At 38.1% G+C, this 21818-nt stretch overlaps 1 protein-coding gene across 6 annotated transcripts in view; it reads left to right on the forward strand.

The window, feature by feature from the left end:
- The window catches only part of RBMS1 (RNA binding motif single stranded interacting protein 1), a 149703-nt gene that overhangs the window by 111110 nt on the left and 16775 nt on the right, over positions 1 to 21818 (forward strand). For all 6 annotated transcript variants that reach the window (XM_075512061.1, XM_075512065.1, XM_075512060.1 and 3 more), the window contains 3 exons: positions 178 to 269; positions 12311 to 12468; positions 15752 to 15831. In XM_075512061.1, coding sequence (XP_075368176.1) covers positions 178 to 269; positions 12311 to 12468; positions 15752 to 15831 — 330 coding nt within the window. The remainder of the gene's footprint in view (positions 1 to 177; positions 270 to 12310; positions 12469 to 15751; positions 15832 to 21818) is intronic.

Genomic DNA, 21818 nt, shown 5'->3' on the forward strand with positions numbered 1-21818 from the left:
AGGTTGAAGGACTTTGGTAGATTGGGTTTTTTTGGGACTACATGAAGAACTTTGGAGTTCAAACTGGCCCTCTTCACCAACAAGAAAATTGTATTAAATAACCATGCTAGTAGCATATGAACTGTTTGATTATAAGCTGGTTGCTGTCTCGTTAATGAAATATGTTTTATATTTCAGGTTACGGTTTTGTTGACTTTGACAGCCCGGCAGCTGCTCAGAAGGCAGTTTCTGCTTTAAAGGCTAGTGGAGTTCAAGCACAGATGGCAAAGGTGAGTTAAAATAACTGGCTACTTGTTGCAATGGGTTGTTAAGATGAACAAACTTGTACGTTACCAGAGCATTGGCAATGTGAATTTTCAAGTTGCAGGCCCTTTACAGAGAGCACGGTCCTCAAGCCACATGATATATTAAGGTAACAAAATGGGGGCTTTCAACTGCCATATCCCAAATCATCTCAACTAATGAAATAAAGAAACATAGTATAGTAAAGTGTCCAAACTCATCTGGTTGGATTTATCAATTTATTCATGATACTATTTTTCCATTGGCTTCATCAGAAGAAAGATTAGCAATGAATGTAAGAACTATAGCAGGCTTAACAGTTTAAATACAACATGTTAATTCCTGGAACAAGTCAATAGCTGAAATAGTTTACAGCACAAAGGTATGAAAGGTTTTATATATTGCCTGCTTGTTGTTACTGAGGTTAGCAGTGTCGTAATTTGGGGATGAATTTTTAAGCACAGCATGGCAAAATTTAACCTTGTGACTTTGTCTTCAGCCTTTCTAGTATATTTTCTGTTAATGTAAGTAGAATTTAAATCTGGGCATTCATGATAGATGTATTGAAATTCTTAGCCAACTCTTTGACAACCTGTTTCTGCATCAGGGCAAACCCAAGCATTATTGAAAATAAAGAAATATGATCTTCTTTTTCTCTCATTTTTGACTGATCCTTGTCTCTGAATCAGGTTATTAGCCAAAAGTGATCTTCAGAGCAGTGCTCTTTCGGCATAAGATAAGTTTCTCAAATCTATAAAATCAGGGAGATGATACATTAGTAATGATTTTGTCATGCGTTCTTGTTAGGTCAGATGGCCTGGTTCCAACAGAGTGCCATAAACACAAATTTATTAAATAAAGAAACTATTAGCAACATAATCTGTTCATATAATTTGTGGTATCTCTTACAGCAAATTTTTTTGAGTTTGAAAATTATATTCTCATTTAAAAAAATAATCCAGTAATTAAATAGTAATCTCAAAGACTTTTTTTAATAAAGTAGTCTGCCACAGATCTAGCAAATCTTTTATAGTTATCCATTAGGTACAGATTTTTTTCAGATGAGATATTTTCCACAGCTTCTCAGCTGAGGAGAACAGTTAAGCTAACAACATAAAATGTCTTTGGATGGATTCCAGGGCAACAAAATGGAAACCATATGTTTCATACTTAATGTATGTTTCATTACAGCCATGACACAAACATACATGCTTACTGGAAAACACTTGGGTTTTTGGTTTGTGTTTTCTTTTTTTTTTTTTTTTTCTTTTTATAAGGTTTTATGTATGCTTAATAAAGACCTTTTAATTAATCTTTAGTTTTTTTAAATTAAAAACTTTAAAATATACACCAGATTTTTCAAAGCCTCTGTCTGCCATCTTACAGATATGATATCTAGGTAGGAGGGGAGAAAAGAGAATGTGAAGTCATGTAAATTCATTTTCCTAATGAATTTTGATGTCTGATTTAATTGTCATCTTGAGTAGATGGAGAAGCTCTAATAATATAGTGATCTAATGAATAGTTTCTTACTTTTTTCCCATAGTGTATTTTTCTGACTCATTTCCTCTGACAGTTAGTTGCAATATTACTAATATTTCTTTCTGTTAGCATTAATGAAAAAATGTGCACCATAATACCTGACAGTTTTGATTGATTTTCCTGACACTGTGTCAAGCCTGGTGACCTGTGGGAAATCTGTAACTATAAAGTTTGCATTCCAGTGAAACTTGTTGCTCTGCTTCTTAACATGGAAAGAGTATTTGCATTATTCAAAAAACCAACCCCAAAACCAACCCAACGAACAGTACCACAACAGTCAGTCACAAGTGACTAAGAGTTTGAGTGCTTTGATTTTTGTCTATTTTGAGCCATTGGATTTTTTTTTTTTTTTTCTGGGCAGTGCCGCTCTCCTTTTGTCTGAAAAATCCCATCTCCACTTGGACGCTCCAAACTGGGAATTGCCAGTCACTTACAGTTGTTTTGGCAAGATTAGCAAATCGGACTGTTCAAGTGCAAGACGCTATAAAAGTTCACTTGTGTTTGTGTATTTAATATTTTATCCTTTTGCATGTTACCACCTGTGCCGTGAAGTGGTCCTCTCGCGGTGAAACTGTTCAGGCTTTAGCCTGAATGTCACAGAGAAAGATTTGGAGGGCAGTTTCTCGGCTGTCTGGCTGATGGATTTCCTCACTGACCGCTGACTGCTTCAGTTCCAAAGAGAAGTAAATGCCTGTTGGCAGGATTTGTCCGTGGGCAGGCGTTGTTGTTACGCTGTGCCCAGGGTGTCAGCCAGCAGCACGGCTCCTCAGTATTCTCGCCCTCCTCCCAGATACGGAGGTAGTCCCTGACCCGCGGCAGCTGAAAGGGAAGGAAAATATTATTGCTGAAGCCTTGTTCTGACTCTGGCTGCCGTAAACCCCTTTTTGTGGTGTCCTGCTGTGGCTGTATGTCGGTGAGTTAAAAATTACTCACGTCAGCAAGATCATCTACAAATCCTAGTTTAGTAGATGTGGTTCAGATTATACGTATTAAAACCGTTGTTGTTTGTTTTGTAGAGATAGCTTCAACTATTTGACTTTGTGAGCTTTTCCTATCCATGGGGTAAGATCACGCTGTACTCGGTGGTCTGCTTCCAAGTTGACCTGACTCCAGAAACATATAGTCTCGTCCCCTGTGTTTCGGCTATTGTTGAGCAGAGCGGGAGGGCCTGGGGCCCGAGACACGGCTTCGGGCCACATCCTGCCAAATCTGTTCCGGGGGGTCCCTGTTTGTGGAGAAGTGGCCATGCCTTGGGAGACGTCACGATCATAGTGTCAGCAAAGGAACCCAGTGTCAGAGCATGGCTCAAGAAACATTATGTCTTTAGTTATTCTGCTCTTTCCGAGGTCTGAATTGGGAACGCTTGACTAAGACGAAGCAGCTCGGGAGGTGTTTGGTGATTTGTTCTGTGCTGGTTAACAGTATTTTCCAGTCACCGCTGAAACGGAAACGCCTCCAACGATTCCTGTTGGTCAGATAATGCTGCGAAGAGCTTACATAAGATGAGGTTGCATAGCCGGGGGTTGGGAGTAGCTTTTGGATGGAAATTTAAAGCGGAGTTAACGGGCTATTGCCCCTCTCCTCTCTTCACCCTGAGTATTGCCAGCGCTCGCTCTCGGCAGTCGTCTTTTTCAGCGTGTACAAGTGGCTGTGGAAAGGGATCAGGAGATGTTAGCTGTCGTGGTAGCCGGCTTGTTTCAGGACCTAGTACAAAACCAATAGCTTATCTCTTACTCTAGAGATAAGGTACAGAAAGAGCAGATACATGTCTTGCAAGAGTATTGTTATTTCTAAGCTAGTTAGTGAGTGGCTGAGTGTCTAATTTTTATTTTCATTCATTTTAATTTCTGGAAATTTCTTTAACGTAATTAGTTTATTGTCCTTGCTCCTAGAGGAGTGCTTCAGTAATAAACCAATAATAATAAGTTCAAAAGCTCTGATTTTGAAGAGCTGCGCATTCTTAGGTAAGATCAGTAGTAGTATTGAAAAGCTCTGCGCGTTTTCTTTGTTAGAAAAGTTGTTACGGTTGCCGTCAGAGTGAATTTTCTGAGAAATGTCTCTCTCCTCTTGCCCCCACCCCACAGGTAAAATCAGTGAGATAACTGTAGGTTTCTACGCTGTTCAGAGCAGATAGCAAATGGCTTTGTATAGGAAGACAGATGCACGCAGAAAATCTACTGTGTATTGGCATTTTGAATGGAGATCTAAAAAAACTGAGAATCTGTAAGGGATGTTTTGGAGATGGTGAGGTCTAAATGCTATGAAGGTATGGGTTACCTAAATCCTCATAGGTTTTTGACATTGAACTTAAGATAAGTCATTTGAGTCAGTGTCAAACAAAATTCTGTCTCATCAAATGGTATTCAACTAAGTTCAGCTGTAGTTACTGAAGTAACTGTGTTTCAGATGATTGGAGAAGTGGCACTTTCAAGTGGAAAGTTGAATTTAATTCTTATTCTTCTGGATGTAAACCAATGTGTAGATATAAAAGGTGAAAAAGAACTACTGAATAAGAATGGTTAAAAGTTCTTTTCATCTTTCTATCTAGCAAACTTAAGCCAGGCTGAGAATGATTGTGTTTGCAGCCCAGATAAAGTCAGCTAGAGACTATCTGTGTTGCACTGACAGCAATGTAGAGATACCTAAGCCAGCTAGAATACCAGCCTGGCAGTGGCAGCTCAGCGTTCATCAAGTGCTAAACAACTTCCTTCCTGGCATGGCAGTGACGTTTCTATAGCCATACTGTCTAGCTCATGGTAGGTTAACAGATTCCTGAGATAATATAGTGAAAGGCTCATAGCTACTAAAACTGTCCTACGTATGGAGTTACCACTTTTTGCAAAGAGCTTGTAATGTACTTTGAGCATTACAAGAAGGATTAACATACGTTCCAGTGTCCTCAGAATTGTATTTCGGCCCTGTCCTTAAAATTAGTGTCCTCCCTTTAAAATGATTTAACCATCCAAGTCCAACACAACTGCTATAGACTCAATGAGCCTGATCCTCCAGACTTTATGTTGTTGAAGACCTTGCCTTCCTTCATGTCTCCTCTATTCTCTGTCTCTATTAGTGAGATTTTTAGTTCTGTATGTATAACTTTGCTATAAGATTGTCAAGATCATGTATAACTTAAACAAGTGATATTCATTCTTTTCCAGTTTGTGTTTTCCTAATTTTTTTTCTTTCCCTACGGAAGCACAAACTTACCTTTAGTAAATGTATGCCACTTATAATGGAACCCATGAAAGTAGTCCATGGACATGGAATATTTCTGTGGTCAATGAAACTTGTTAATTTGAGCCAAGGAATGCTGTTCCATGTACTAATGTGTGTTTTGGGGGGAAGACTCATTGTTTAACCATTCAAAGATTTCCCCACAGTTGCACATTTTTAGGACTTAGGGCTTCAGATTCATAATGTTATCATTTCCTCCTCCTTAAGATCTTCACTTCCACTGACAGAATTAAGTATGCTCCTGCTTATATTATATTAACTCTCACATTAACAAATCACTAAATATTTTCAGGTATTTTAGGCTTGTGCAAAAAATTAGGGCCATCTTCAGAATTGTTTCTTATTCAAATTGTGTCAGAAGGATGTCTGTGATAACAACGCAAAGCATGTTGTACCATCATACACCAACTCTTCCACCATTCTTAAGATACAATTTCTGTTTTCTGGAGTGGTCTATTGGCCCTCAAAGCAACAGGCCAAACTCTCTGACACTCATTAACTGGGGGTGGTTTTTAGTTTGTGATAAATATTAGCCCATTGTCTGAGTTCACGTTGATCCTCCAGAACTCAGAGATGACATGAATTTGTAATCCTTGTATTTTTTACTAATAGTTACAAAGGCAGAAATGTGAAGCACTCCTCATGTGCTGGTAGCTTTATCTTTCTTTCCAATTAATTTCGATGCAGGAGCATTTTTTTAATACTCTAAACTTACTTTAGGTGACTCTCTTTCCAAGCATATTTGGAAAAGATGAACTGTCACGCTGTATAAAAGCGTGAACTGCACAGCAGGTATGGGGTTCTTGGGAGGGAAAGGCTGTTTAGCCACTTGTCCTCATCTCTGTAACAGAAATCAAGGCTTTTCCACAGCTATCCAACATAATGTGTTAAAGGCAGTCTTCCTTTATGTTGCTGAGGAAGAACATGGTTTTGAGTTAGCAAAAATGAGAAACAGCTAACTTTTATGACTTTTAATAATGTATTGCTTTTTGTACTTGTCTTCACTGTGGCAACCTTCTGGAGAGTTAGATCAGTTTTCATTCCTACAGAGCAAAGTAAGAAAATAAGTTTAGGTTACCATGGTAGCTAGTGCACTTAATCTAACTAGAGGAGGTAGGCATATTGCAATTTTTCTTATTCTGCATCTGGGCTTCTGAATGCCAAAGAACAGATGACAGGCAAACAGGAGCTAACTCACGCAGATGTCTACAGCGGTTTTTAGCAACTGTCTTGTAAGAAAAGTTTTCTTTTTACCTAGTTTGTAGTGCTTTCTGTGGGCAATAGTATTAAATCCTACTGTAAGAGACTATTTTAAGTAAATATAATTGATTTTCCTCGCTTTATTCGTAAAAGTTCTTAAAAGTAATTATAAAATAAATTGAAGGTAAGCCGAATTTTGCTTACCTGGGGGCTAAATGACCATCATTTCAGGAATTGCGTTTGCATTAAATAAGACGGTTAACAACCACTTCCCCTGAAGTACACAGCTTCAACCCACAAAAGTCTTATCTCAGTTGCTAAGCAGTCCTGTGGCTTGTTCAGGCAAGGGTCCAGTGCCCTGTTATGAGCTGTGGTGGGCTTCTTCAGCTTTCTATTGAAAACGGTGGCATCCGTGAGCAATACGCAGAACTCCCAGGGAGCACCTTGGTGCCCTTCTAGCAAAGGGAAAGCAAGAATGCCAAGGAATAAAAAGGGAACGTATGATTGCAGTGATAGTCTGATTGCAAACTTGAACACAGTGCTTATTGTAGGTAAAAATTCATTTTCATAGAGTTCTTACTCCTCTTTGTAATACAGATGTGCCTGTGAAAATGAATTAAAATGTTTAGCTTATTAATCATATATAGTGTTTGTGCAATTCTGGAGAACAAGTGAAGATTATGGTAGTGATTTTTCCACTGAATTGTCTTGTTAACAGTCTGTGGTCAGACAGTATTAAAACTGTGGCTAAAACAGACATATTTCAGGGAGACACAGGCCAACTGTAAATTTGAAAGTAGTTTCTATACGAAGGCAGACAAGCATTTATCCCTTCCCTATCAGCCAGAGGATCTTCCATGCTGTGAGCAGTGCCGAGTCACATGTTCCTGAATGGCTATCTGTTCGCTCTGACCTTACACAGAGCAAGAGAAAACAGATGTCTTATCATTTTGCCAAGTTTCTTGCTTGCAATTTAGGAACTGTTCCACACGCATAGGGAGGTTTTTGTTAATTTCTTTCAGATGATGGTAGAGCATTTTGCATTATGTAGGATTCCTCATCACCACTTTTCTACAGAAATGAGCATTAGCAGTTGATTATTCCTATCCCTTTTATAAGAAATACTGTATCTTGTAGTCACCTTATTAAGGTAGTGCTGTAAGTGCTTTTTAGGAATAAGAAGTGCATTAATCTGCAAGAGCACTATTCTGCATCTTTGTATTACTATGTTCTGCTAGAGAAGTTCTGGAGACGTGGCTAAAGGTGTTTGGTGAGAAAAGACTGATAGAAACTTGCTGACGTGAATTGCTAAAAATAAGAATTCCTAGTTTCCTCGGTAATAAGGATACTTACAGTAGCCCACAAATTCCCTGACATTGCCCATAATCTGCAAATATTGAGCACTTTCAGTGTGTTTCAGGATCTGCTGCAGGTTCTGTTGACTGAGGAGACCCTGCATGAGATATGAAGACTCTCAAATTAAGCAGTTTTCCTAGATTGTGTAGAATTAAAAAAAAAAATCTCAGTGGTTCAGTGGTTTATATTTTAATGTTAGCTTGCTACCCTAGAGTAGGAAGCTTTCCCCTGACTTTAGTAATTCTTTTTGGTCATTCCCATAAAATGGTACAAATAATTTAAAGAGATTTAAGATTTCTAAGGTGAAAGCAGCTTATATGATTTCATGGATTTTAAGCACAGGAAAAAACCCTACCTTTGAAAGCACTTAGAACGATTACAGTGTATAGGCAAGGTTTGAGCTGAGTTGTTACGTTTGCAGATGTTTTTGCCAGTTTCACTTTTTTGCTGAATTCCAGAATAAAAATTAGAAACTTTGATATCAAAGGAATTATTTTCCTCTTCTGAAACAGAACTGTAATAACCATGTGAATTAAACTGTGGTGAGACAGGTTTTGGTAAGGAAGAAAGTCACAGAACTTAATGTATTCAACGGCTGTTTGCCAGAGAGGCAGAGGGATGAGTTAAAAAGTTTGTCTCTCTCCTAAGTTCCTGAATTTTTAACTGTTTAACAATTTTCCATGCCAAAACCTTGTATAAAAGCGAACATCTGTTTGTATGGTGCCTTTTGTGTAAGACAGGATAAGATAGATGGGGAGTCCTAGTTGTGGTTGCCATTTGGAAGTCAGCTTGGAAATCCAGCGTGTTCTAAGGGGAAGGAAATGACTTGTTGCTTATGATCTCCCCAAACGTACCCAGATAGCTGTTTTAAGGTTTAGTAGTCTTGTGGACATGACAGAAGCTGCACAGTGATGTAAGTAATTAACAGGAGGAGAGGAGGTGTTTTGCACATTAATAGGTATAATTTTTCTGCTGCCAAACTGTATAAAATTTCAAGTACACTCTAGGAAGAGTTCAGTCGTGCTTTAGGTCTACCTCAACAGTATTATCTTAGTATTGTAAATAAGCTCTTTTGAGAACCAATGGCAGTCTTTTTTTTTTTTTCCCCTGCAAAGTGAAGAAGTGGATTAAATTAATCTATCCTGACCATGTTGGACTCGATGATCCTTATGGGTCCCTTCCAACTTGAGATATTCTATGATTCTATGATCTGTCCTTGTAGCTGAACTGCTGCCGCTCCCCAGGGCGGCTGTGGGTTTGCACATGCAGTGCAGATACAACCTCGGTGCACTGTGGAATATGTTTGTTGGCATTTCAACTATTTTGTTCTGGGAGAATTACAGGTGAATGAAATTTCATCTTGTATTCCAGGATTTCAGTGTGACATCCTCATCCGTTGGCTGCTTTTTTGCTCTTCCTCTCCCATGTCTGCCATCTTTACCAGTTCTAGCTATGGATATGTGTAGAAGTATCTTCAAACTCCTCTTTTCCCCCTGTGGTCAGTATGTCCCATCAAAGGATCAAAAGCAGAAATAACTGAATCTCTGGGAGTATTCAGGGTGTAACAGACTGACATAGAGAAAGGGTTAGGAAAGCAGAAGGAAGCCTTTCCAGTCACCCATTCAGCATGCACCTGACTAAAACCCAGTCTAGTTACTAATACAAAATATGGATCATTTCATGGGCTGCAAGTCAAATTTTTCCATCACAAAATGCTTTCTGTTCAGAGAAAGCAATTTCCTTAGAACAGTTTCCTCAGATGCACTTTTTTTTTCTCTGTTCCTAAGGGATTTGCAATGTGGGTTAGTGGTAAAGTCGCTAATAGTCTTTCAAAGTTGAGCATTCCCTTCTCTAACAACGTTGTTACATGATTTTATGGCATGAAGTTTTCCCTGCTAGGTGGATAGGTACAAGAATCGAGCTTCCCAGCGTGTATGGAGGAAGATCTTCATGTGTTACATACAGTGAGTTGCAGTAGGTCTTTGCGTCCCTTTTGGCAAGGAAAGCTCATGATCTCTCACCTTGAATATAATGCAAAAGTGTGGTAACCCTCTAGGCTGGAATAGGAGCCCGAGAGAAGGGGAATGGGATCTCCCCAGTTACTCGAATAAAACAGATTGCTCTGACATTCTGCAGTTGACTGAATTTCTTTCTCTATTAGGTGTTTCTGAATGTAAGCATTTCTTTTCTGCATGTAAATTACATTTTTATTAGTGTGAACAAAATAGGGCCTTTTTTATCTTTCCAAATACTGTTAGGCTTTTTAACGAGAACCTTTTTATAATATAATTCAGACTTTCTGTTATTATAGAATAAAAACATTAGCAAATTAGATGAAAATATGCAAAGGGCCCGATTTTCCACCTTGTATACTGTTTTAGGTTATTTAGGGAAGGTTTAGGATATTTGTGTGCAATACATTTTACAGCTTATAATAAAAAGTAAAAAATCCAAAATTTTTCCTTTCAAATGTTATTCGGAGTTTCAGGAAATTATGCTATAGCTACAAATGCAATTTTGTAATGCCCATGGCTAAAACCTCCTATAAAGCTTTTGCTGATAGTGTTCATTAAAGAAGGAAGCCTACATATCTCAAGGTGCAAAACAAAATTGGCTAGTACAATCTAAGTAACAAACTAATTCTAAAAACGTGAAAGCTGTCTTCATCTCACATCCTGCCTGAGGAAATTTGAACTGTATGTCAAAGATGTAACTACTGTAACATAGGTTTTCCCTCATGGTTGAACGCTGCCCAGCAATGAATATTAATGTCAGCTCTGGCCTCTCAGTGCCTCTCCTTTTCTTTTCTTCTCTTTCTGCTGATTTTTCTGATGTGAAAGAGAAGTCAGATATTCTAAGGTAATTTAAATCACAAACTTCTATGTGTGCTGTATAGATTCAGTATTATTTTGGGAAGGGGGGATATTTCCACTAGGTAACACAAGGAAAAACACACATGGTCATCCAATGCCGTTTGTAATGGACTGTAAAGGGGCTGGCTAGGATAACACTTGGGCACTTGGAAAAGTTTGTGTTTCATAAGGTATGTGTAATTCCTAGCCACACTGAAATCCCAATCATATCAGTGGCATAGCGTGCAGATCAGGAGGATGTAATGGGAGCACATTTCCCTTTTATAGGTCCTTTGATGCTGAAGTTTCTCAAAAACCTTTACAGAAAACTTGAAAGCCTTTTCTAAATGAATGTGAGACGCGGGGTGAAAACACAAATAGTGAAGGAAGGTCCATAAGCATAGAATTTACTTCTCCATTTTTAAGTTTCATTCGTTTTTGGAACATGAGAATTCATTTCTGTGCCTAAAAGGCACGACCTCCCCCTCAGCCCCCCCTCCTTTTCTTTTTTTGTCCTAGGGAAAACCAACCCCAACTGAGAGGTGATATCCAGGATAGCAAATTACTAAATTATGCAATATGCTACCAAAGGTACTGAGATGTTATTACTATAAGGGCAGCTTAAGGACAAATTGATGTCTAATCTGCATAAGAAGGTATCACCACCCGTACAGGTATAATCACTTTAATAAATGCTTTAATTCCAGTAGGAAAGTGTTGTGGTTTTGTTTTTTTGTTTTCTGGTTTGATTCAAGCTTCCCTGTAAGTCAGTTAGCCCTCCTGTACAAAATGAAAATACGGTGAGGACTATGCCAACAAAATTGTATTCGTTGAATACAATGAATTCTGCATACAATGCATTCTGCAGAGACTTAGATCTATACAGGGAGGCACAATGATGACATCAAGGTTTTGAACAGCTGTAAGGGCCAAGTCATATAGATCTGTGTAGATTAAGAATGTATTTCATCACGGAGCATGGCCGGCAATTAGCAGTATGAGAGGGATGCAAGAGATGCTCCCTAACCACAGCTGGAGAATCTGTAGACAAACACTGGAAACGATCAATTTCAACAAAAATGTTTCTTTGATTGAGATGGAATTTCGTGGTACATACATAGATCACACAAAGTAGATAGCCCAAGGTCAGGGGAATGACAAAGGTGTGACTACATTTGTCTCCTCCTAATTGCTCATCTCCTGGCTGCCCTCCTCTGTCATTTTGTCTGTTTCTAGAGAAAGTTTTTGGAAGACTTTTGTGTTGTCTGAATGTGTAATGTAAAAGTTTGATGAAAACTCAAAAACGTGCATGTGTGGGAGAAGAAGACAGTGTCCCACTCACTTCTGTGTGTATCAGCCTATTCTTCTGGTAATATTTTGGCATTGTACACACTCTTAAATGCATTGTCTCCTCTTTTCCCTGTATTATTTTCAAATTGTCATTCCAATCTTTTTAATTTACATCTGGCTTTTTTTAGCTCTTTCTACCAGTCTTGTATTTCCTTGTCTGCTAATTTCTTTCCTTTATCGTGTTTTTGCCCTTTTTTTTTCTTTCAGAAAATTCTGAAACATGAAGTTGTAATACGGGCTATAAACTGGTCAATTATTCACCTTTATCTCCACTTAAAAATGTCGTTGTCAGCAGTAAGAGGAGGGGAGCTTTTCTCAGGAATGCTGTATACAGTGACAGAAGATGGAGGTCACTAATACTAGGGAAGAGCAGCCTTTAGAAAGGGGCCTGAGAAATAAAAATCTGTACCAGTAGTTACATGTAATGGTTGTTATATTTTATATTCAAAATGTCTTTCCAGTGGCAATAACAATTGTTTTTAATTCTCTTTCAGCAACAAGAACAAGATCCGACTAACTTATACATTTCCAATTTGCCGCTTTCAATGGATGAGCAGGAGCTTGACAACATGCTTAAACCGTTTGGGCAGGTTATCTCTACGAGGATACTGCGGGACTCGAGTGGGACAAGCCGTGGTGTTGGCTTTGCAAGGTACTTCAGTGGCGTTAGCCATGCTGGCAGCTTTTTTCCTTTTTCTAACTAAAAAGGCAGGAATAGGAGGAAAAGGCAGAAATTGTTGAAAATGATCAAGCTTCTGAAGAAAAGGGACATCTAGATGGAGATACCAGCAGGGTTTTGTTAATTCTTCCTTTGGTAAAGCAAATATGGCTGTCTCTCATCTCACTTAGATGGCTAAATCTGAATCTATTGCTCTTATTGGACAACTATCTAGAATAAGAGTTCACTCTCCACTGCTTCCTCCTCTTCTCTGTACTTCTTTTTTCTCCTCTATCCCTGAACCAGTAAGCAAGAGTTACACAGTGCTTCACAGAACCTTCTGTGACATTTCTGGCTTTTGAGGTTTTTGAGACAGGAGACCGTAAGGAAGAACCCTTTTACGGCCTTACGGTCCTTACGGTTCCCCTTATGGAAGAACCTCTCCCCCCCCGCCCCCTTTTTTATTTGTTTTCCTTTCTTTGTCTTCATTAGTTGCTCTGAGAAAACCGACTCATCATTGCGCTTTGAACGTCAGCCCTTTGAATTTTCTGGCTCATTAACATGTTGTCATCTGGGAAAGAAAATATTTTTATTCGCTTAACAGTAAATCTCACCTTAAAATACTTGACAGCTTGGTCAATATCTCTCCCAAATCAGCAAGAACAAATATTTTCCATAAAGTAGTAGATACCTCCCAAATATTCTGTCCATGTGAGTCTACTTTTTCTATAGTTAATTCAGTGATTTGTTCTGGGGTCTCTTCATCGAAGCCTTTTCTGTGCCTTTCTAATATTTTTCTCTCTCTCATTAAGTCCTGCTTTAAACCTAGTATGGCAATCAAAATTTGGAGGCTTTAGATTAGAGATTTCTATCATCAAAAATAGGGGCATGCTTTGAGCAAAGAATTGTTGAATCTCAAAATATGTTGTAAAATCTCTGTCAGGAGTCAAATTCCAGTAATTCAGATGTTCAGCCAATATTACAATAGCTCTGTATTTGAACAAACAGCAGAATCTAAAATTAGTGCACAGAAAAGAACTGAACAAATTATATCTCCCGATGAAGCCAAAATTTTTAGGGGTTGGTTTCCCTGTGAGTTGGCTATGGGTAGTTCACAGCACTGTGATTTTATTTATTTATTTATTTTACCCCCCAATGTATTTGCTTGGCAGACTATCCAGTTTCAAGAAGATACAACAAAGGAACAAAATCTGAAACAATGGGATGATATTTAAGAGTGCAAAACCAGCAAGTTTGGTTTCTACCAAAATTTCTTCCTGTCCCCTTTAAATAAATCAATAAGTATTTGTAATATTTTTGGTGTAAATCTAAGTGGGCATTTTTATTTCATTCATATAGTTGTATTTTTTTCATATAAGCATATGCATAAGTATTTGAGTGTGAACTCCATACAATTATACACAGAACGTGTATGTGTTTTTGGATGGCGTACAAAGCAATGTATATCCAAAACTTATATTTACTAATTTTTAAAAATAGTGATACTTGCTTAAATGCAGCTTTCACTTTTTGGTACTATGAAAGGCAGAATCCAGTAACACCCACGCTAAAATTCAGTAGGCATTACGAATTTATTCAGTCTTTTCTCCCTAAACTTGCTTACCAACTCTACCTTGAATCAGTGGTATTTTAGGAATTCTTTTATTCTAATATAGCCGGAAGAGTTTTAGAATTGTATATAAAAGTCCAAAAGACTTGTGTGTATCCAAAACCTTGCTTGTATTGAAGACATTAAAAGAGATTAGTTTTAAAGTAAGTATTTTCTCAATAGGTTCTGTATTATACATTATATGTTTTATATATATACATAAACGTGAAGTTGTTTTTATATACATATTTTTTTTATTCACATACATATATTATACATAGTTTATAGAATAAGCTGTTGCTGTCATATCTAATCAGAATTTCTCCCCTTCTGCAAGGTAGGTATTGGAATACTTTTGGATAAATATTAGTTAAAGTTAAAATTGTCCAAGAAACATGTAGACATTAAAGATTTTAATTTCTTGCCTTTGGGAGCATTTTACTAGGCTAATAAGGGGTAATACATTTTATCAAGTCCAGACTTGAGTCTGAAACTGAATTATATTGTTTGTTTCATGTGAGACAAAAAAAATTAGATTTCTTTGATGCAGATCCAACAATCCAGAACTTCTGAAAATTCTCTAGAAGCTATTTTTGAAACCATGAAGAAAACTTCTTGTTCAGTCTGGCATTTTGTTAATTTTGCTTGTTGTCTGTATTTTGTCGGCCTGTGCAGAAAGGCTATCAGAATTAAAAAGGTGCCAAGACTTAGTAATTTTTAGTACTGCTCCCTTGCTGCCGAGGCCGTTGGCCTAATTTGGATCTGCATTACAGAACTTAATGAAGAAATAAAAAGAAAATCTCTGTTCAACATTATCCAAATATCATCTTGCAGACAGCTGCAAAATATATTCTTCTTTTAAAATAAATTTTGTTATACTTGCATGTCTTGGTCATCCGTTGCAACTTAGTCCAAGCTGGCAGTTAGGACCGACACATCTACATTGCAATACAGGGATGTACCTGCAACCTACGGAGCCACTCCCAGACTAGCACTAGCTCACCAGTAGTCCACCCAGTCTGTTAAGTCTAGTTTTGACAACATAAGTGCACAAACCTGTTCAGGATGCTGGAGAAATTCTCAGTAGCTGTCACAGCTATTCTGTTACTGGTTTCTGTTTTGAAGGTAACTTGGAGACAATTAAATAAGAGACAGGTACATCGTTTAGTTGGGATGATACATATAAGCTAAAAGCTGCAAAGGCAGTTTGGGTCACGCGGTCAGGCATGTTTATATTTGAGTTTATGACTCTTAAACTTCAGAATCCTCTACCAAAAGTGGCATTAACATTTGTTATGTGTGTCATGGACACTAAGGATTCAGTTATGAGTGATTGTGGATCAGTCTTTCTGCTTCCTTCAAGACAGCATAGGTACTTTGCACTATAGCTGTTCAAGTTATGTTCTGCCTAATTTCTAAGTAAATAAGGGTATTGTATTTGCAGTTTGGCACTGACTTTGGCCTCAGAATGCATAAAATGTTAACTGAGTTTACTTTTACCTTTCTGAAGTTGTGTGTTCTTAGAAAACATCCTCTGTATTGCTCACACATGGGGAAGCAAGCCACAAAAGTGAAGCAAGAAAAAGCAAGAAATATGCTCAAAAAAATCACAGACATGGGAATCTGGATGAGTGTTTAATTTATGTAAATTATTCTTTATTTTCTTAGAATGGAGTCAACAGAAAAATGTGAAGCAGTGATTGCTCATTTTAATGGAAAATTCATAAAGACACCAGCAGGAGTTTCTGGTATGTTACATATATTTCTAACAAGATTATGAATGGGTTACTGCTTACATAGTGGAAGCCTGTTACGCTGATTGTTGTATCTGGCTTCTCATTCAGAGGCAGGCTTATTAAAATTAAACTGTGTCTTGTTGGATGACTGTAATACTTGCTCACTTGGAACACAGTATATCACTTTTCTACTGTAAACCTTTTCTAGGAATCTAGTAGTGTTCTTTCCTAGCAGATAGACAAGCAGCTAAGATGCCTTAAGCCAGCTATGCACAAATTTACATCCCACATAATCCCAGTTGAAGTCAGGAGAGAAGCATGTGTTGTGTGCGTATCAGAACAGAATTTGGCTGATTGTCCATGGACAATTTTTTTGAGAGAGGCAAAAAATGGACTACTTTTGCCATCTGTTGGTGATTTTTTCAAAGTAATTTTCAAAAAAATATTTGATTAGAAAAAAATAGATTCTGCAGCACTGCCTTAATGCCAGGCACTTTTATTCATTGGGGAGCTGTGACTCTCAAGTCAAAGTAGGCTTTGAGGTTCTTCAGGAAGATGGAAGGAGGTCAATGAAGAATGCTACTTCTAGAAATATTGTGCAAGGCAAAATGCAGAGAAGCTACGTAGTGCAATTTTGTTGACACACCAAGTTCCTCATCAGTTTGCCTGCTTTGTCAGCACTGTTTCTAAGAGACAAAATGTATATTCCATAAACACTTAAAAATGAGGAGAGGAAATTCAGAGCAGCAGAGTAAAATAGAAAGAAAAGAGGACAGTAAAGGAGGAAAGAATACATGCCTGACATTCCAGGCAGCTTTCGGTAGCCATTTTATTGAGAATCCCAAGTGGGAATTTTACAGATTACATTGTTGATGTGGTTGCCGAAGCCACCTTTATCCTGCTGGTGAAATGTTCTCCGCAGCCAGACCCTGACACCGAGGAGGAGGAAAGCAGCCCTCGGCAGGCAGACAAGAATGTGGCTTGTTTAGTAAAACTACATATATGCCTCATCCCTGAAAGATTACTCCAGTTTGAGGCAGTCTGTGCTGCGGTAGGGATGGAAAGCTGCTTCAGAGCACAGGAAACCACTCCCTTCACCAACACTAATATAACGCAGGGTTTTGACTTCCCTGGCTTGGCTTTTGCAGACCCTTTGCATTGGGATTGATTGCCAAGATTATTTAGTTAAAAGTTTGTTATATATAAGGGCTGTAACATTTACTTTTCTATTTCATATATTTAGCAATCTGTGTTTTATGAGATGGAAAATCCCTTTAGGGGCAAGGAGGTCATGGAACGATTTTCTCTGAATGCCGACTGTGCTCTGATCCACCCTCCATGATTAGTTTTATAGTGCTGCTATGGCTTGGACATAATTAAGAGTAAAAAGTATGGAGAAATCAAGAGTTCAAATTAACATATAGGGGTTTCTATTCAATTAGAGCCAGTAAAAAAACTGTAACAGAACTTCCTATTAGTGCTTTTTAGTTTGCTCATTTTTATTTTCACTTGCATTATCCTGTTCTCAATGAACGAGCCGTCAAGCATGTCATTGCTAATCATGCTCTGTCTCTGGTGGGCCGTTGCTGAAGCTGGAGTTGCACCCTTATATGATCAGGTTCAACCAGGTAGAAATAAAAAGTTGCTGCACAGAATTGTAAGAACAATTTCTACAGTGTGGAGGAAAACATTTGCCAGAAAAGGGTGATTAATTAGGGACAAGAAATTTGCAAAGAACTGGCGGTTATCAGAAAGGGGTCTCAAGATGTAATCCACCTCAGGAACTTTAACTTCTAATGCTTACTTGGGAAAGTAGTCGTCTAGGCTCTCTGTCTAAAATAGGTAAAGGAGCACACACCTCCAGACACTGACGTATCTTTGCTGTCAGATGTCTTTGCAGTTACAAAGAGTGCCTAGATGAGTCGCTCAGAAATAGGTAACTCTAAATGTCTCAAAGTCAGTTAAGTGAGATGAGTCACACCCTCCATGATGCTGAAAAATGTGACAGATAAGTAGGTGCATCAGGGAGTCGTGAGAACCTTCATTAAAGACTCTCAGTTTCGTTGTACGGCCCCAACTCTACTTTTCCATGCTGGTGCTGTGAAGTTGTATTGCTCCTTGGAAAGGTTTTCATGGAGTTCAAATGCTTCCTGGAGTTCCTCACCACATAGCAAGCATGTGTCCAATAATGCAATCTTATTAGAGGGTGCAGCTTATACATAGTAATATGCTGCGGTCTGCCAAAAAGCGGGGCAGAGTCATGGGGCAACTGTGGGGCAGATGGTCTTGGACTACCTGCCCAGGGAAAAGTGGATGTAGCAGGAAAGCTCTTGGACAAAACAAAGGTTGGGAAAATGTTCTGAAATAGATTAGCATCCTTCAGGGTTATAAAGGAGCAGGTTCAAATACATGCAAAATAAAATCGTAGAACTGGAACTATGTTTAAATTAAAACATTGTGTCCTAGAAACTTGGCTAAAATCAGCAAAGGGAGCTGGCTATAAAAACACCGTTATCAGGATGAGAGGGTAGGAGAGACAGGCCTGTAATGAAATAGGTGTGGGAGGAAGAACATCTGTTCAACAAAAACATGCTTTCATAATGCAGCTTTGTTGTTTTAACTAAGTTTGGGTTTAAATGGAAGAATGGGTTAAAAACAGTTATAGGAAGCATAGGTGAAACCTCCTCTGGAGCAAGAGAAGACAGAACGGAAAAACCTCTCTGAATGTGAGAGGGCCAAGGGTAGCACAGGGCGGTCACAAAAGCATCGACTGTAGAACTGAGTGACTGGGCATTGATGATACTGAGCAAGCTGAAGCCAGATGCAACAAGCTATTCAGGCTTTATTACTCTGCTCCATATTAGCTTAATGAAATACATTCAGTATTTAGTGTGTCCTTGTTTGTTTTCAGTCAGGAAGAAGGAAGGTTAGCTCAGAGAGCAATTTCAAATGCACTGCAAGTTGGTATAATCCTAAAACTCCTAGGAGTGGTGTATTAGTTTCACCATTTGTTCTAGCTGGGGTTTGTACTTCAGTTATGTAAGTTATTGTAATAGTTTGTACTGTTTTATGGACTATGACTTTCTGTCCATTTCTCTGAGGACTTTGATTTTTGTATTTCATTCTCTTCTCAGCTGTATGTTTGTTACATGATTGCTATAATCTTGAAATAACTTTTGCATTTAGTTCTACTTTCCTCTTTAAAGAATTATTGTTTTCAGTGAATAATGTGATTTTTAAAGCTTTTCTATTCTCCTGTGAAATGTGAACCTCATGACGTGAATTGGAAGCAACAGAGATTAGACTAGTATAAGGAGCCAGGACACAAGAGATGAGTAGTGAGGACAGAGCAGCATACTTAGCCTCCTGCCCCTAAAGATGATATCTAATGTTCGCTATCTTTTTGTCTTGTGTTGGACCCATAACAGTTGTAGAAGTGCTGGGCAAAATCATGAAAGGCATCTCCTCCCTATCACAGCAGCATGTAGCTGTGCATGATGATACATGAGAATAATCCATGAACCACATTCTGAAAACCACTGCTAAAGGGTATCAAGAGGTCACAGTGCTGGTGTTACTCCTGATTGTCACACTGAAGGCAGAGGAACCAAGATTTACCCATTAGATCAAAGATTAGAAGCTTTTACTGCTCTAATTCTCGTAGTTTGTAATTAGTGCTTAGCTTTAAGAAGTAACATTGGAATAGAAAAGAAAAATACTACTTAAAACCACTCAAAATATACTCCTGTGACAAACTATTAAACCCTGTGTAAATTATTAAAGAAACGTAACGCTGAGCACTGCGTTTAAGTGAAGATTAGGATGGTGAAGAGTATATATTTTATTTCTCTTCAGACATATAAAGCTACTGAGGTCTTGGGTTGCACAACTTCTTTTTTAATTCCCACAGCTTTTGGCAAAAGTTGGTAGCTTTACAGGCTTGCTCTATCATTAAAGTGATGTTTTAATGTTGGAATTCATTAGTCCCATATGCTTTGTGACTAGAAAATAAGCAATGGAAGTCACTAAAAGATGCAGTTTAATTGAAAACTGATTAAAAGAATAGTATTTAAAACTATTTTGTTGTATTATTTAATATCTGAAAGCAGGGTTTATTGAAAAGTTGATAAAATTAGCCATGTAAAGTCAAGGCTGTAAACACAAAGTCCAATATAAGAACATCAATTTTGTTCTTGCATTTGTAGTATCACCTGGTACGTATTTGGGTAGACACTGAACAAACGAAGACTGAATTCTAATGTACCCATGTGCACAACATGTGTACGACAAGGAAGTATTTACTCTCTGGACTAATATTGCATTCACACCTTTCTTCTGTAAAAACATTAGCCCTAGAGGATGCTGATTCAGGGCAGGAGGAAATGGTCAGCACTTTTCACAGCCGGGTTTTAAAGCACTGACCTGCTGTTAAAGCACAGGAAAGCTCACGGTTACAGAATGCCTCCATGGCAGCAGCTCAACAGACAGCTCCAAACCATCGAGAGTTTCTGTTGGTTTTCATTAAGTGTCAGCGGAGTGGGCGTTTTAAACATGGTGCCGTAGCTGCAGAAGCATAAATCCATTGTAAGTCGTAGCCTTTTACATCAGCTATCTCTTAGCTGTGAATGCAACTCTGAATATACTATGCCTCTCTGTCTTGCACATACAGACAAGTTACTGAATGATTAATGGTTCCCTTCATCACTGGGCATGCACTTCCCAACAATTAAACAATAAAAATGACTCTCCCTTCCTTCCTGGACCACAAAAAAGATTGCTTGGCTGGTCTGTAGGGCTTGTTGGAGTTTTTTGTTTATATATGTATCTATTATGTACCTGTTTGTATGTGCAAGAGAGATCATATCTTACATATTTGTGAAAAATATGAGGAAAGGTAAGCTGAACAAATAAATTTCAGATTTAATTTTGAAGAGAGTAAGGGCTATGTTTATTCTTCGGTTGGAGGGGGATCAGTAGGTCATACTTGGCTCCCTTGAAGGCTTATCTCCTTCTCGTGACCCTCCCTCTGATGACCATCAGTCATTGTGTTCTTGAAGCAATGAACGCAGTAGTACTCAGGTCACGTGTATGGAAGAGCAGCCAAAAATTGCAGTTAGGCTTTCGATTGCAGCAGTCCCCACTATCAGCGTTCGGATCTTGAACTGGAATCAGGCAAGGCAAATGCTATAGAGCCTTCTCACAGCAGTTCGCGGTATTAAATAGACAGTCTGCTTCATTTTTTTTTTAACATGAGTTGGAGCTTTGACAGCATTTGGCTTCATTTATGGACACAGTGAGGAGCAAGAGACGCTGGAAGGTCAGAAAAACAAGGGTTCCCATGACCAGATCTGTGTTCAGTAAGGTGGAGCACCAACTTCTGGCAAATCACAAATTAATGCCTTTTAATTTTTTTTTTTTCATTGCTGTAGGTTTTGGATATTACATATGCAAAATCCAATACATGTGGATAATTCTTCTTCCATTTTTTCTTCATCTTTAAATTTATCAGGAGGGTGTTTCCAGTGCACCACAGAAGATGTTTCATTGTTTAAAATTTAGCTGTTTTCAGCTATCTACTGACACAAAAAAATATATTTATTCTTAAAATAGATTTTTATGAGTATTTTATTCAAACAGTTGGACAGGTTTACTCTGACTTTTTAAAAAAAGATCTTTATCTTCAGACTATGGGAAATGTTAGCACAAATAATGCTTTCAGAAAAGTTTCGTACAATTCACTATGGAGATTTTTAATGAAAGCATAATGCAGCTTTAAATAAAGTATTTGCTACCTGCGAGTGCTATAATACAGAATCACAGGGCTAGAAACCTTTAGGTATTTTCTGATGTCTTTATAAGCCGTTCTCATGCCAGTTTCTTTTGACTTCATCCAAAAATTTATAGTGTGTGTTTTGGAAGTCACACATCCTTCCCACAATACTAGATGGTTTGAAATAATTTATAAGTAGCCAGAGATACTCAACTTGGGAAAGAGCTTT

Source organism: Mycteria americana, chromosome 9 (genome assembly GCF_035582795.1).
Source record: "Mycteria americana isolate JAX WOST 10 ecotype Jacksonville Zoo and Gardens chromosome 9, USCA_MyAme_1.0, whole genome shotgun sequence".
Taxonomy (NCBI): Eukaryota; Metazoa; Chordata; class Aves; order Ciconiiformes; family Ciconiidae; genus Mycteria; species Mycteria americana.